We start from the raw sequence: 15619 nt of genomic DNA on the forward strand, positions 1-15619 counted from the left end.
GTTAAGTAATAGGGTAGGTATAGTAGGTAGGTATAGGGTAGGTTCCTGTGGTATAATTCATTAATTTGATTTTTATCTTATAGTTAATTTAGTCTCACATTTTTTATTAAAATTATCATGCATCTTGAATTGAATTGAATTTTGGATTAATTAGTACTGAAATTTTCTCGGAGACACCACATACACATTCTGTATATTGATATTGGTAATAACTATTTTTGAAGAAGTGTAAGTAAAAAGTTAAGTGACAACTGTAAAAATAATGTTTAATGTTAAATCAGTAACTTAATTAAAAAATATGCAACGATAGGCATCTCTTTCTAAAATTATGGATAGAAAAGTTTGTAACGATTAAATTTTTAAAATCTCCAATATAAACAAGATAATAATAAAAAAAATATATATTTAAGCATTTAAGTGTTTGTTTTTAAATTGAACATCTGTTTATGTTATATGTTAAAACTAAAATATCTATTAAAATTTCCTTTACGAATGATAAAATATTTTTAAAATAAAGTAAAACGCAATAAAATATATTACTAATTATTATTTAGCTCTTTAACAATTCTTAGAAGCAAAGATAAATTGCATTGGCAACATCGATTGTTTATTGACAAGGCAAATGACAGACGGCGGGGTCCTAGTTCGATGGCAGATTAATTGAAATAGTTTAGAAAAAATAAATGACTAGTTAATGAGCTTAGATTACATGTACATAAAGTTGATGTGAAAATGTGGTGTTTATATATTATTTGAACTGTTTTCACACGAAAATTCGTGTATATTGTACTGTAAAGATGTATATTCACTACACGTTAGGAGCCATTTTTATTGTATTTATTTTGTGCGTTCATTGTGATAATGCTGGTAATAACAACGAAATCATGGAGATATACGGTAAGTAATAATATTTAACACCGTTTTTATTGTGTTATGTCTATCATTTGTCTTTAAAGGGTTTATATTCGTTTTGGATAGATCACGCCTATATATTTCTGACCTGTCAATCTTAATATGTCTATAATATACGGCAGGGGAGTTTTGTGTATAAATTGCGCGCGTATTTTGTATTTAACTAAGTCGCAGTTATTAATTATTTATATATAAATAATAACAACGATATGACTATATAATTTTATATATTTTTTTCAAGAACTTTAAATTCTAATATATTATATAGGAAATGCAAGATTCGTCAACAATTATATTAAGAAAATACATTTCTTTCATCACTCGCAATTAAAAATTAGTCTTGTAGACAAAAGGAATAGACTTGAAATTTTTTTGTGAATTAGAACTAGAATATTATATTTAAATTGAAATGAATAACATTTTTGTATATAAATATGAGTAGAAAATGCTTTGTTATCAAATATAAGATTATTTATATTTGACTTACAATTACATATATGTGTTAATGTATCAATATTCAATATTCATTATGAACCAATGATTCATAATGTCTTACTGGCAACAGAGGTCGTAAAAAAGAACCTATTCTAGTAACGAGTTGGATGAAGGTGTTCACCCAATTTTTGCAAATATAGATAAATATTTAGCAATTACCTCGACACAAATATGCTTATAAATACATATTTTAAAACTTTAAAAAGCATTACTCGCAAGGAAAATATATTCATATAGTTATGTTGTGTTGCCTAGACATTGTTTTCAATTAGCATAATTATGAGTGTTTATATAATGCACACAAAACAATAATTGGTTTCTCTATGGACAGTGTGGTGTTGTTAGTACAATCGAAATAAATATATTGAATCATACTTAGTCGTATATTCATAGTACATTAAACCCTTAATTATTCATAGTCAGGTAGTTTGGTAATTAATTAATGAGATAATATATGTATTTTTTAATTTAGATCTCTTCTCATTCTAAATCGCAATATATACAATTGTCAATTACATAAATGATAAACAAACATTTTATATACCTTTCTGTCATACTATTCCCTCTTCACTGTGATTTGTAAGTGATAAGCACTGAGAAATCCATGGATAATTGGTCCTGTTCATTCCATTCCATTTCATTCATCTATCATACAATATGAATTGGTAGATGAATGAAATGAAAAGTAAATGATTATATGTAATGTGTGTCTTGTTTATATTGTTAAAATATCCTTATGTTATTGTTGATATTTGTCTATCCTATAATGTGGCATGTTCAATATTATTTAGCCATGATGTCGACATATTGAGATATTGTATATGTTATATATTACAGTAGTTTGAACTCATGAATTTTAAGTTTTGGGGGAATCTCTTGAAGGAAGCAAGTATCATTGAATTTTTATTTGCATTTTTTGCATTTATAATTAACTTTCATACTCTGCCGTGATGGAAAACATGTATTCTCCACTATCCATTACTTTAACATTATATGTTTCTTCATTTCAATAGCAAAAGTTAAAGACCTAAAAAATATATCAATATTACATGATTAATATTAGTAAAATTAAAAAAATACTCCATAAATATACATTTAATTCTAGGATATATATTCGCTGTCCCATTTATTACCATCCATGCTCTTTCTTTGTATTGTAAGTAGGCCATAAGACAACAAAAGGATGCATTTCAGTGTTTTTTTTTCCTTTTGTTCTTTCGCTTGAATGGAAAACACCAGATTCATGCTTGATTAAATTAAAACAACTTTCGTAAAAGCGAAAGTTTTATTATGGTTTGTAAAAATAAGTTGGAACATTGAAGCGTGACGTGATATAATAAATGGTGTTGCTCTTCCGTTATGGTTGTTAAGATTCTAAATGATTTGATTTTATGAGCAAGTTAGCTCATTGGTTAGTGATGTGCATCTTAAGTAGAGATTGCAGGTTCAAATTCAGACTAACATAGCATGATTTATAAATTGTGTGCTTGTTTGTTGAGAGCAGGTCTTATTCTAGTCTAGACTATTTATTTTTATTCTAAAGATGTGTGAGTGAATATTACTGACACAAAGTGAATGATAATTGTTTTCAAATAATTTGTTTCAAAGACTTTTGGTTTTTCTATGCAAAAAGTCTAATAGGAAAGTTTTACACCTCTTTGAAATATACACACACATATACACAAATAAAAAAAAAACTTGCGAGAATTACCTCAATTTTATAATCTGTACTCACTAATAATCTGTACCATACGTACGGAATAAGGAATTTCTTAACTTCCCGATCGTGTGTCATCGCGAACCATGGTTGTCTGATACACCTTGCGAATCCCATTTTGCGAGTCTAGCAATACGAGTTCAGTGATATACACACGTAAATAAATATTCTTTAAAGATAATATGAAGTTTAATTGTTTATTTTTTTATTCATAGGTACACAAACAATGCAATCAGAGCATGAAAATTATGGACTTATGATTTTGAGCTTACTTTCATTTGTATGATAGCACGTGTACACGACTTGCTCATTAATATTAATAACATTATTACAATTAGAAGCTTAAAAATATCATAATTAAAAAGTTCCTATGTAATAAATTATTATAAATAAATTACTATCAGATAAAAACCTGAAATTTGTAGAAGAGTATGCTTTTATTATGCGGAATATGTTATATCGAACTGTTAGAACTGATTAACTCATACATAAAGTATAAATAATCGTTTAATTTACATATGTAATTATATATACTAAATAATTTATTGTCGGAAAAGAGGATATCCTGAATTTCTTGCTGTTAAACTGTTGTTAACATTAAATTAAATTTTATGTTTTGAAATGACGATTCAAAAGACCGTATGCATGAATGGAGTTTTTTCTTTTTGTTAAAGATAAATTAAAATGAATGGTCACGTTTTAAAATATTTTGAGCGGAAACTTTAAACTTATTATTTTTAAATAATCACTTTTTTTATGGTATAGGTTGGCGGACGAGCATATAGGCCACCTGATGGTAAGTGGTCGCCATCACCCATAGACAATGAAGCTGTAAGAAATATTAACTATTCCTTACATCGTCAATGTGCCACCAACCTTGGGAACTAAGATGTTATGTCCCTTGTGCCTGTAGTTACACTGGCTCACTCACCCTTCAAACCGGAATACAACAATACTGAGTACTGTTATTTGGTAGAATAACTGATGAGTGGGTGGTACCTACCCAGATGGACTTGCACAAAGCCCTACCACCAAGTAAACTCACTTCTATAACTTTTCATATTTCTCTATACTCTATCCCAACCACAAGAGGAAAAAAGCCAAATAAACAATTTTTGACAACAATTTGACGCGATGTCATTGGTCGAGAGTTCTAGTTGATCTATGGTTTTTACTGATTTGTTTTAATTTTGGAAGAAAAAAAAGTGTACTATAGATATAATATAGTGTTCATAAACTCTTAATAGTGCACAATACAACGGAGTTATTAGTAAATCGTATGAACTATGTAAATCTGTGGGTTGTTTATCTTTTTACCTACTTCCATTGGAATAGGCTACGAGGATTATGTTTAGAATGTTTAATTAATCTGCAGCTTGGTCCCTGTTGTTTTAGGATTATATTATGAGTTTAACTTCTCTCTTCAACTACTATGTATATACCCCTATATTTTGCATGTACGATAAAGATCTTTGTAGAATTATTCAACTTTGTATTTTTAGAAGAAATTAAAATATCTATCAAGAAATAGTTATAGCTATAATTTTACAAATAAACACAAAATTAATCAGATCGAAATCATTTACAAATCCTACAGATATGAATCTTTCAGATTTTCAAATTCCTAAGTAACCGTACAAAGACGTACGTCTTATAATCAACTGACTTTCTTTTTCATTGACAGTTTTTACGTACAAGCTGCCAGGCATACCGTCCACAGAAAAATTGCTTATAATAATTTAAATGAACTGAGATAGCTGTGTGATAATTTTCGATTGACTGACCAATGAGTTTTTATATTTCCATGTTAAAAATGTGTTTATTATTTCGTTGTTCAAATAAATTTAATAAAACTAGTATTTAATGAAACGATGCACATATCTTCACAAATCCGGAGTGAAGCATTGTGGTGGAATAATCCCAAGATTTTCTCATATTAGGAGAGTAATCCTATACAGTGCAATAGCGCAGTAACGGCTTCAACAGTCCGACTTACTTCTTAACGTTTAGTAGTTTCTATATACATTTAATTCCTGCGTCTCAATTTTGTATTTTTTTTAAAATCATAAATTCTTTTAAATATCACTACAACAGTTAATGTATCCACCTCTGGTTCAAGCAAATATCTTAAATAAATAAATAAATAAATTTGAGACAACATCACATACATTACTCTGATCCCAATGTAAGTAGCTGAAGCACTTGTGTTATGGAAATCAGAAGTAACGACGGTACCACAAACACCCAGACCCAAGACAACATAGAAAACTAATGGTAATCTACATCGACTCGACCAGGAATCGAACCCGGGACCTCAGTGTGGCGTACCCATGAAAACCGGTGTACACACCACTCGACCATGGAAGTCGTCATAAAAAATAAAATCAAATGATCATAAACTATAAACAATGAAGCGGTTGTTTTAAACTAACATTACGTAAATTAAAAGTACAATGTGTCGAAACACTTGAACCCATGTATATATATTTTTTAATAGGCAATTTGACTGGTTTTTAAAATCCATTTTATATTTTTTAGAAGAGATTAAGGGACCCAGTAAAAGTTTTTATTTCTAGTACATATCCGCCGAAAAATATCATATTAAAAATTTCATATTTAAATAACGCGCGAAAACGCTACTTGGACAATATGGTACCTGTGGTGTGGTATCTGTGGTACATATAATAGAAATGCAAGGTTTACAAGAAAGTAACTTCATCATAAGCCCGGCAAATCAGGAGCGTTTTGTGTCACATGACAAACGTTTGAAAAAATGCATTTTTATTTATTGATTTTTGAATAAATTAAGTATTATTTTCAAGTTTCGTTAGTAAATAACCATTTTTAAACCCATAATATGCACTGATTACAATAATTCACAATTTATTTTTCGCATTGTCAAATAGCCTATTATGTTGGTTGGCAGGCAGTCCACAGGCCACTTGATGGTCATCCCCGTATATAGATTTGAGCTTTACCCAAATGCGCTACCAACCGGATTGCGAGTCGAATGATATTTTATACTGATAAGCTACTGTTTATATATTTTTGATTATTAAGTCCCAATACTAGATAAGATATGAAATAAAAACGCTCGAATTTTGTTTGCCTATAATGATTGATGATATTTGATTGATCCTTATACAGGCGCTTCAAATTCAATTGTAAACTACAAAACGTATCACCATGATATTCCTTAAAAAAAGCGTAATATAGCTCTACAGTTTTACAGTATCGCAGTTATGATTGTCGTTCACACCGTGTTACTGATGCTTAAATACTTAAATATATAAATAAAAATAGTTTTAATTCATTCATTTCGAAGAAAAATGTTCAATCATTTTATCTGAGTACATTTTTATTGAAGCAGTAAAAAAATATGCATATTATAAATATTTAGTGTTTATGCAAGAAGCTTTTCATAATTTTACAAATAAGATGCTGTGTGTTTTTACAGTACATCTCTTATTTTTATTCAGACCACAAAAATAAACATCGCCGTTACGCTCGGCAGATTTGAAACATTAAATTTGTGGTTCTTGAAAGTTTTTTTATAATACAGAGTAAATTAAATAAAAACTATTTTCTGTAAGTAAATAAATAAAATGATGAGATTATTTAGATCGTAAAAAAGTTAGTGAAGTTTCGTCCAATATTACTCTTAATATTATAAAAAATATGTAAGTACTAGCGACCCGCCCGGCTTCGCAAGAGTCAAATGCTGGTGCTAAATATACTACAGATTTTTTCTGTTTCTTTACTATATTGCCCATGTATTGTCCTATACAAAAACCTTCCTCTCGAATCGCTACTATCTATATATATATATATATATACTATCTATTAAAAAACACATCAAAATTCGTTGCGTAATTTAAACATCTAAGCATGCATAGGGACAGATAGTGGTAAGCGACGTTGTTTTATGCTATGTATAAATATAAGTAAATATATACACGCAAGGGTAAAGATCGCCAGCAAAGAGGAAGCAAGGAGGCGTAAGACAGTATCAAGCCGTTATCCAAGGCATACGAGTCGGCCCTACCCAAGACGAGCTAGATAATGTACATTAATAATCCTCTCTGACGGATATTTCGCTATAAAGATTGCGGTTCCAATATTATGCATATAAACACCGTTACCTAATAAATATTCAAGTTCGGGGAAAAACGAGATGCCTTTTATTGGATTTTCATTGAATGAACTTGAATATTATAAAATAAATGACGTTATTCTAGCGGATCCGGGATGTAACTAAGATTAAATATGTATTTTTTTTAAATATAAATTATTATTATATGCAATGTTACGTGTTGGGAAATTCTACAGAACTCCGGACATGCGAGTTGTTATCGCCTCTAACCGGTTTTTATTTATGCACAGAGATGTACAGTATCGTATGGAACGTTAGATGTTTTGTTCGAATTCGCTAATCTGAATAAATAGTGAAGCGAATTTAGTAAAGCTGGCTTGAACTCATCAGACACATTCGCCAAACAGTAGTAAGTACTCGGTATTGTTGTGTTCAGGTTAGGAAGGGCAAGCCACTATAAATACATAGGGGACACCTTAGTTCCTAAGGTTGGTGGAGCATTGACGCAGTAAGACTTTGTAAATATTTCTTATAGAGCCAATTGCTCATCAGTCTAACAATATCATAAAAAAAATTGAGATGGGATTCGTTGTTGTATCCGTAAGCGAACCATTATCACAAATCTAAATAACATGAATCAATTTTGTTCCAATAAAATCATTGTATGATATCCTTGTGGTGAATATTCCTGTCAATGACATAGGTATTATTAACGAACAATAATTGTGTATTAATAAAGTTATTAATAATTAATTACTAATGGCGAATTCATTGATAATTCGGTACACGGCGTAGGCGTTCTGTTATTAATTGATCGTAATTTGTAGAGAATCTATTTAATAATATTTGTTTAATTTGCACAAATATAGAAAAGTAATTGTAGCCTGGGACTTTGCTCGTATGTTGGTCGTAATTTCAGATAAAAAAGTAGGAGTTCAAGCTTGCTTCGTACAAATTTTATCAAATTCGGTGCAGCTGTTTGATCATGAAAGAGCCATAGCAGACAGAATTTTCTCATGTATAATAATAGTATAGATGACGCATATCAAATACGTGTTTCTGTTTGTTTGTGTTGATCTTCCAGAGTCGGTTGAATCCGGAGCCATTGTAACGCCTTTATGAACTTAACACTCTTTAAACAAAAGTATTTTTTCCGAGCTGACATTTGGTTTTTTTGCTTTGATTGCTTGTAAGGCCGCCGATCTACGGTTCACACCAAATCTGGCTGTTTAAATACTATGCACCATTTCTGTTCAGAATTTCTTACCAGCAGGCTGAAGTCTTCGAACGTTCTATTGAAAAACCCATACCCCTGTAAGCACGATCGTGCTCCTGAGCTATTTCCTGTCGTATCTGATTTCCCATCCCATTAAATGAGAGTGCAATTGTGTTTCCGTACACATTTGGACATTGTAACGTATCCTGCTAATGTCAAGTCTAAGCTCTCGCGAGAATGGCCATGGTCGAAATCGACCACGAAAACATGATCGATATAAAATATTTAGGTAATCCCTAAACGTAGAGCCGGGGGCCATTGCACTGGCGTAATAAATAAAACGAAAACTGTCAAGACGATGTGGGTATAGTTACGTGAGAGGAAGGTCATTTCCATTACTGACTCATTGTACCGGTGGGATACTGCATGTAGTTGAAGAATCATTCGAACGATATACAACCGTATGGTATTAGATTTAAGAGTCGTTTTTGTGTGAATTTATTTACAATGCAATGCGATAAGAAATAATGGAGCGACCAAATTTTATGGTCGAAGATTGGCTCGGGGATTAAGTTTTCCTTACCGTTATTTTTTGTCTTATATGTTGGTATGTCTTCTTCCCAATTTGAAGGTGGATTAATGTAGGAAAGACTGTCTGTGTTCCTATTCCTTTACGTTATCTTTTCTGAAATGCGTAATATATATTTATTTTTAGAAGATTTGATTATCTTATTGTGTCTGGTGATCAATATTTATTATTCGAATGTATTCAATATAAAGTACTAATATATACACACATTTTTATGTTAAAATTGTACGCATGTCATTATTTTTTATTGATAAATGCAGTACGATAATTAAAAAGAGTATTTATAATCTAAATGAAGCTTTTTTATATTTAAATATACATGTCTTTTTTTATTTTATTAGAGAAACAAACAGTTAACAAAAAATAACAAAAGCATTCTCGAATGTCAAGAGTTGAATTATGAAGGAATTTCTTAACGGTTCGGAAAGTATATTCTCCTGAAAAGTACCGGAAAGCTCAGTATTTACTCTTTCCCACCATTTAATTACAGAGTATGTAAAAAAAGCACTAATAAATTTATATTATATATAATGCCGAGTAATAAAAAATGCTAAGTCCACTTTTTATTATTATAATATTGTATTGAGTAATGTGCCTTATTTATCAATATTATAATAACATGAGATTTATTGTTTTAATAGACCAAGTTAAAAATAACTGTTGAATCTTATTATAGAAACGAAATCCGTGCCCCAAGAAGGATGTATTAAATTTGCGAAGTCGGAAACAATGTGTTCTCACATATTAAAATATCAATTGATTATATTTAATCATTAATAAACCAATTAAATTTTCACTTAAAACTAACATGTGCGTACTATACATGGTATACTATACAACTAGTTATATAAAAATAGTTAACTAAAACAAGACGAAAGATTGTATAAGATACACCACAGCTAAGTAAAATTATAACTAAATTGATATTATAGCATATGTACGTATACTAATAATAGGTTGGGGAAAAAGTTTCTTCGTATTTTATATGAAAATTCAAAAAGATTTTTTTATAGTTTATTTACATTTGACTAAAGTATGTAGGTGCCATTTTGTTCCATAACTTTTTGCCATCTTGTTGGTAGTGACATGATCCCATTGCTGTAAAAATTTTGGGGCTTCTGATCGAAAAACTGCGACAAGTGGTTTTGGCAGTCCTCTCGTGATGTTAACCTGACACTGCCTAAGGAATTCTGCAGAGACCGAAACAGATGAAAATCTGAAGGTACAAGGTCAGGACTATACGGCGGATGCATTAATACCTCCCAGCCAAACTCTCGTAATTTTTGTTGAGTGGCTAAAGATGTGTGAGGTCTAACGTTGTCATGGTGAAAAACCACACCCCTTCTGTTGATCAATTCTGGCCGCTTTCTCTCAATTTCCTGCTCCAATCTCATCAATTGTTCGCAATACAGTTCTGAATCGATGGTCCTGCCGGGCGGTAACAGCTCATAATGAATGATGCGCTTCCAATCCCACCATACACACAGCATTACCTTGTTGCGAGTTAATCCGAGTTTTGCCACAGTCTGTGAAGCTTGACCGGCCTTTGACCACGATCTTTTTCGCACGTTCTTGTCGTATGTGATCCACTTTTCATTACCAGTTATCAGCTTCTTCAAAAATGGTTCGGTTTCATTACGTCGTAATAAAGAATCACAAATGAGTACACGGTTCATTAGGTTTCTTTCAGTGAGTTCATGAGGCACCCATATATCGAGCTTTTTTGTGTACCCAGCTTTATTCAAATGAGTCAAAACCGTTTTGTGGTCAATTGCCAGTTCTTCAGCTACATCGTAACTACTAATATGCCGATCCACTTTTTCAAAAATGGCATCAATTTTGTCCGTAACAGGGCGACCAGAGCGAGATGCATCTTTGATATCAAAATTTCCGGCTTGAAAACGCTTAAACCAAACTTGCGCTACTCTCACAGATACTGCATTAGGTCTATAAACATCACAAATTTTTTTCGCTGCTTGAGTTGCCTTGGCCTTTTTTATAGTAAAATTTTAAAATGTATCGAATTTCTTCTTTAGATTCACTCATTTTAACAACAAAAACAAATGAAAATCACACAAATTCCTAATTTGAATTTGGAAGTGCCTTCTTTAAAATTAAAACTTTTTAATGATACCAAAACCAGCCAGATACAAATGGTATAGCCAAAGAGATTTTATTACAAGTTCATACATACTATATGCGAAAAGACTTTTTCCCCAACCTAATATTATAAATGCGTAGGTAACGCTGCGTCTGTTACTTCTTGATTTAGACAAGATTCAGAAGGAACTTTTTTAATTCGTCCCTCGAGGAGGTAAAAAGGGGGTGATGGCTATTGTGCTATAGATATTGTAACTGGTTAGACATTATGATCGTTTTGTCTGTGTCTTTACGTCAGTCTGTCCGGAAGGCTATTCTGTAACAACTCACATATTTCAATCATGGAAACTGACTTATAGGTATACTATTTCTATCTATTAATATATGCAATGTAAATTCCCGATATGCATTTTACATTTTACGATCGCGTTCTGCGATGAGTGTCGAGTTCTTTTTACAGAATCATTTTTTTCTCTGTAATTAGTATGCAACGTTTTCATGCAATTTGGGATCCCTGTTGGTATCGATCACCATATATACGTTGGAAACATTTTTTAGTATTTGAAATATCAACCGATAACATCATTAAAATATAATTATTATTATAAACGTAGCCTTGCACACTAAGCTCGTGTATTTTTTTTTAATTTACTCGTCGAAATCACACGAATAATTATGTTTTTTTTTTAGTTGGAATTCGTTTTCTATATGCAGTCTTATTCTATATGTAATAAGTCTGATAATGGATTTAGCGCAAGTTACAGAATTACTTGTCTTTATGTTAGACAAAAAAATGTTTAAATTAATTGAGGTTTTATAGTAGATTGTGGTTTGTTTGAAAAAATATAACGATTTACGTCGTCACTTAGAAATGTTTGGGGAATTTAAAGATTGATAAAATATATTGTTAGGTGATTGAATGAATGTTGAGTGTGTTCCTCCCTAGACGGGCTTGCAAAGCCCTACCACCAAGTAAGAAGGTTTAACTAAAAGAACGCTTAAACTAAGGACGTTAATCTAGGATTTAATGTAATCGATGACACTTGCTGCATTTGTCGACGCTTCCAATGACTTCTTTCAATAGAAATAGATTAAAGAAACATTATATCACCTTAATTATCTTCTATGTTTGAATATTTTTTTTATCTGTGTGTCAATAATTTGAAATCGATGAGATGTATGAGACTATGACCATCTTTGTTTTTTTTTGGTAATTTATTTTATTGAATGGCCAGTATATGTAAGCAAAGCCATAGACAGAAAAATAACCAGTTGTAATTCTAAATGTATAATAATTTAAGTGCCATTGATTCATCAATTATTTTTAAATTATTAATCTTTTTTTGCATTAGTAGTAATTTATAGTCAAGTAACAATACTAAAAGTTGATATAAATCTTTCTAGAAGGTATTTCACGAACGAAGTTCTAAGAAACCGTAACAAAAGATATTTCTTAATCTATTCTAGTATAAAGTTTTTTTCTTCTTTTATGTTCGAACGCGCTAATCTCAAGAACCGCGGTTTCTATTTGATGTAGTATATCTGTGGTTGATGATTGCACGTTTATAAAAAGTTATATGTTTTGTTAATTCAAGCTTATGTTACGATCTTTAAGGTTTTAAGAAAGCAGATGATGATGTAGAATTGTAGGGAATTTTCTTATACTTTTATTACTTATTTATAATAAATGCATTTTATGTATATTCCAAATTTAAACGGTGTGGATTATAAAATTGTATTAATGTATATTTTAATTCTAAATCCTAAACAACAAAAAAGAGAGATCATCCTTATTTACAGTTACCTCATTTTTAAATGACGTCACACCATTATTCATACCAGCTTTTAAATGATCGAAATATAACCTAACATGTTTTATTTTTGTTCGGTAGATAATAAGTATGACAGAAATGATATTTGGTATCAATAATAATGATGAGTATTAAAAAGAAGGTTATTTGTATGAAGTGCTGGTATGAGTAGCCGGAAGCTGTGACACGTTGTACATAGTAAATACTTACATCGTACATATAGTACTTTGGTAGGCGTATTTTAAGTTCCAAATTTAAACGTTGTTCACACACGGCTGGGAGCCGAGACGGCTCAGTGGTTGGAACTCGTGCATTTTAGCTGATGATTCTTTGCTCAAACCCGGGCAAGAGTCACTGAATTGTTATGTTTTTAATTTGTGTTTAATTTGCTCGGAAGTAAAAGTAAATATGAACCAAACTCCATGTGTGTAATTTCAATTTGTTTGCCACATGTGTATTCACTAATTCGTATGGAATTATTATGTGGTGGAGAAATCTACAATTCTCTTCAATGAAAGAGGAGTACTTGGACCAACAGTGGGATAGTTGCAGACCTTTTCCATACGCACACGGCTAGTATAACAGGCATAAACGAGTTATTCAATTCTGCTTACATATAACGGTAGTAATATGTTTCCAATTTAATTTCGATCCAATAATTAAATTCAGCTTAATGGTAACTCAGGGTGACGAATTCACTTATTTTATAATTTTAACTAACACTTTAATATTTCAATCTAATTTCGATCGAACGGCAGTTGGATCGATGTGTTAGTAATATACAGAGTTTCTTATCGCTACTTCACGGTTGAATCTACATCTTTAACGGGTGCTAGTCTATAGTAATTCATGTTTGTGTAAAAGCCTTCTTGTGCAGATTATATTTTGATTGATTAATTAAAGTAGGAATACGTCTGAACGGTAACGATTAAGTTTCGTGTTAGTAGAATCATCGCCTTGTACAATCACTAATATATATACATAAAAACAAAGGTATATAATCTGATTCATATATATTTCACCATCTTCACATTTCGTTATGTTAATTGGCTCACGCACACATGCTAATGAACGGCAGTTTAACGTAGAGGGGCGCGTCTTCGTGACTAAATAGATCTGTGTGTATATTTGTGTGTGTTGCCTTCTAAATCACCTGAAGAAGAGCCCGCATTCGTTCTATACACAAGTGCACTTCAAGTAATTCGTGATGTCACTAAAGGGGTCACAAGTTTGATTCTCAATCTGAATATAAAACTTTTAAAAGTGTTATTTTATATACTATAAAGAATGTATTCATTTTTGTGGTTTTATAAGTTGTACGAAAAAACATAAAAGGTTTTCTGTAAAACAATATTTGTTTAAGCCTTTGCATATTTAAATTACTTGAACGTAATTAAGGTCTTAATGTCGCATTTAAATGGAGTTTGAGTTTGGAATATATTTTTCTTAAATGGAATATTGTGCAAACATTTTTGCAACTTATGACCGCATAAATAAATGGAAAAGAAGGGTTCTGTTAGAGTGGCGCTCCGGGCGGTCGGCCGAGTAGTTTCTAAAAAAAGATCTGAAGATTTTGGGTTCGTTTGTGAGGGCATATATACGACACAGCCTCTAACATGATCAGCGAGCATGCTAAATCAGCTGTTTCAAGGGTTTCCTAAATGTGAAAAAGCATTTTTGGTGGGTAATATAAGGCAGTAAAGGATTGACCTCGTTTTTTAATCGAGATAGCTTACAGGATAGTGATGAATGCTACAGTTTTTATCTCGAAAGATCCATGGTTAAAAACGAATTGATAAGCGCGATACTAATGAAGCGTCATTAGCGCAATAGTACACGTGTCTCCCAGCGATGTAATGAGTCGCAGGTTCAATCTTGACCCCTTGGTTATTGTCGTACACTCCTAGTACAAATTTCTTTCGCTCAGTAATCATCAGCCAATTGTTATCTACTGCCGATCTTTTCTGAACAAAATTCTCTTCGCTTTCAGCGTCCGGTCGGGTCAGCAAATATCTTCAGTTTCCAATTCCAGAGTTACTTTGTATACTGTGTTCAGATACGCGAGTCGGATCAAAAAAGGACGAATATTCACAATCTTCGTTTTAAACGGACGAGAAAAATCTACTATGAGACCGTTTTAGATACACAACCTTATAGAGCAAAGGTTAATAGTAAAAGTTAATTATTTAAATGTGCATTGCAAGTGTTGTTTAATGGAGTATTTGTTGATATTTTTTTTTTCCAATTGTTTTTGACTTATACGTGACTTTTCTATGCCAGAAAACATCAACCGTTTTTATACAATTGTCTACAAATTTCTGAACGTTACGAACGCAAACATAATGCTTACATACATACATACATATACACAAGGGGACACACTTAACTAATTGGTATAAATATGACATTAGGTACGTTTTCAATGCGAATTTCTTGCCGTGTCTTCTCGCTGGACTTTAATTTACAATAAAATGTTTTAATGTTTAAAAAAATTAATTTGAATAATATATATTTGATTGGAAATTGAAAACAAAATTAGAAAACAGTATTCTAATAGTCGTCTAGAATGTTTAGACTTTTTTAATGTTATCTTATAACCATCGGTTTCAACTAATTAAATTAAATTTAGTTGTAACTTGAGTATTAATCCTAAAAACAAATACTCTATAAAATATAGCCCATTTAC

The 15619-nt window shown here is 31.3% G+C and overlaps 1 protein-coding gene across 2 annotated transcripts in view; it reads left to right on the forward strand.

The window, feature by feature from the left end:
* The first annotated feature begins 623 nt into the window (after positions 1–623).
* The window catches only part of LOC124540458, a 40632-nt gene continuing 25636 nt past the window's right edge, over positions 624–15619 (forward strand). For both annotated transcript variants that reach the window (XM_047118055.1, XM_047118056.1), the window contains exon 1: positions 624–897. In XM_047118055.1, coding sequence (XP_046974011.1) covers positions 798–897 — 100 coding nt within the window. In that variant the 5' untranslated portion in view covers positions 624–797. The remainder of the gene's footprint in view (positions 898–15619) is intronic.

This window comes from Vanessa cardui, chromosome 25 (assembly GCF_905220365.1).
Source record: "Vanessa cardui chromosome 25, ilVanCard2.1, whole genome shotgun sequence".
Lineage (NCBI taxonomy): Eukaryota > Metazoa > Arthropoda > Insecta > Lepidoptera > Nymphalidae > Vanessa > Vanessa cardui.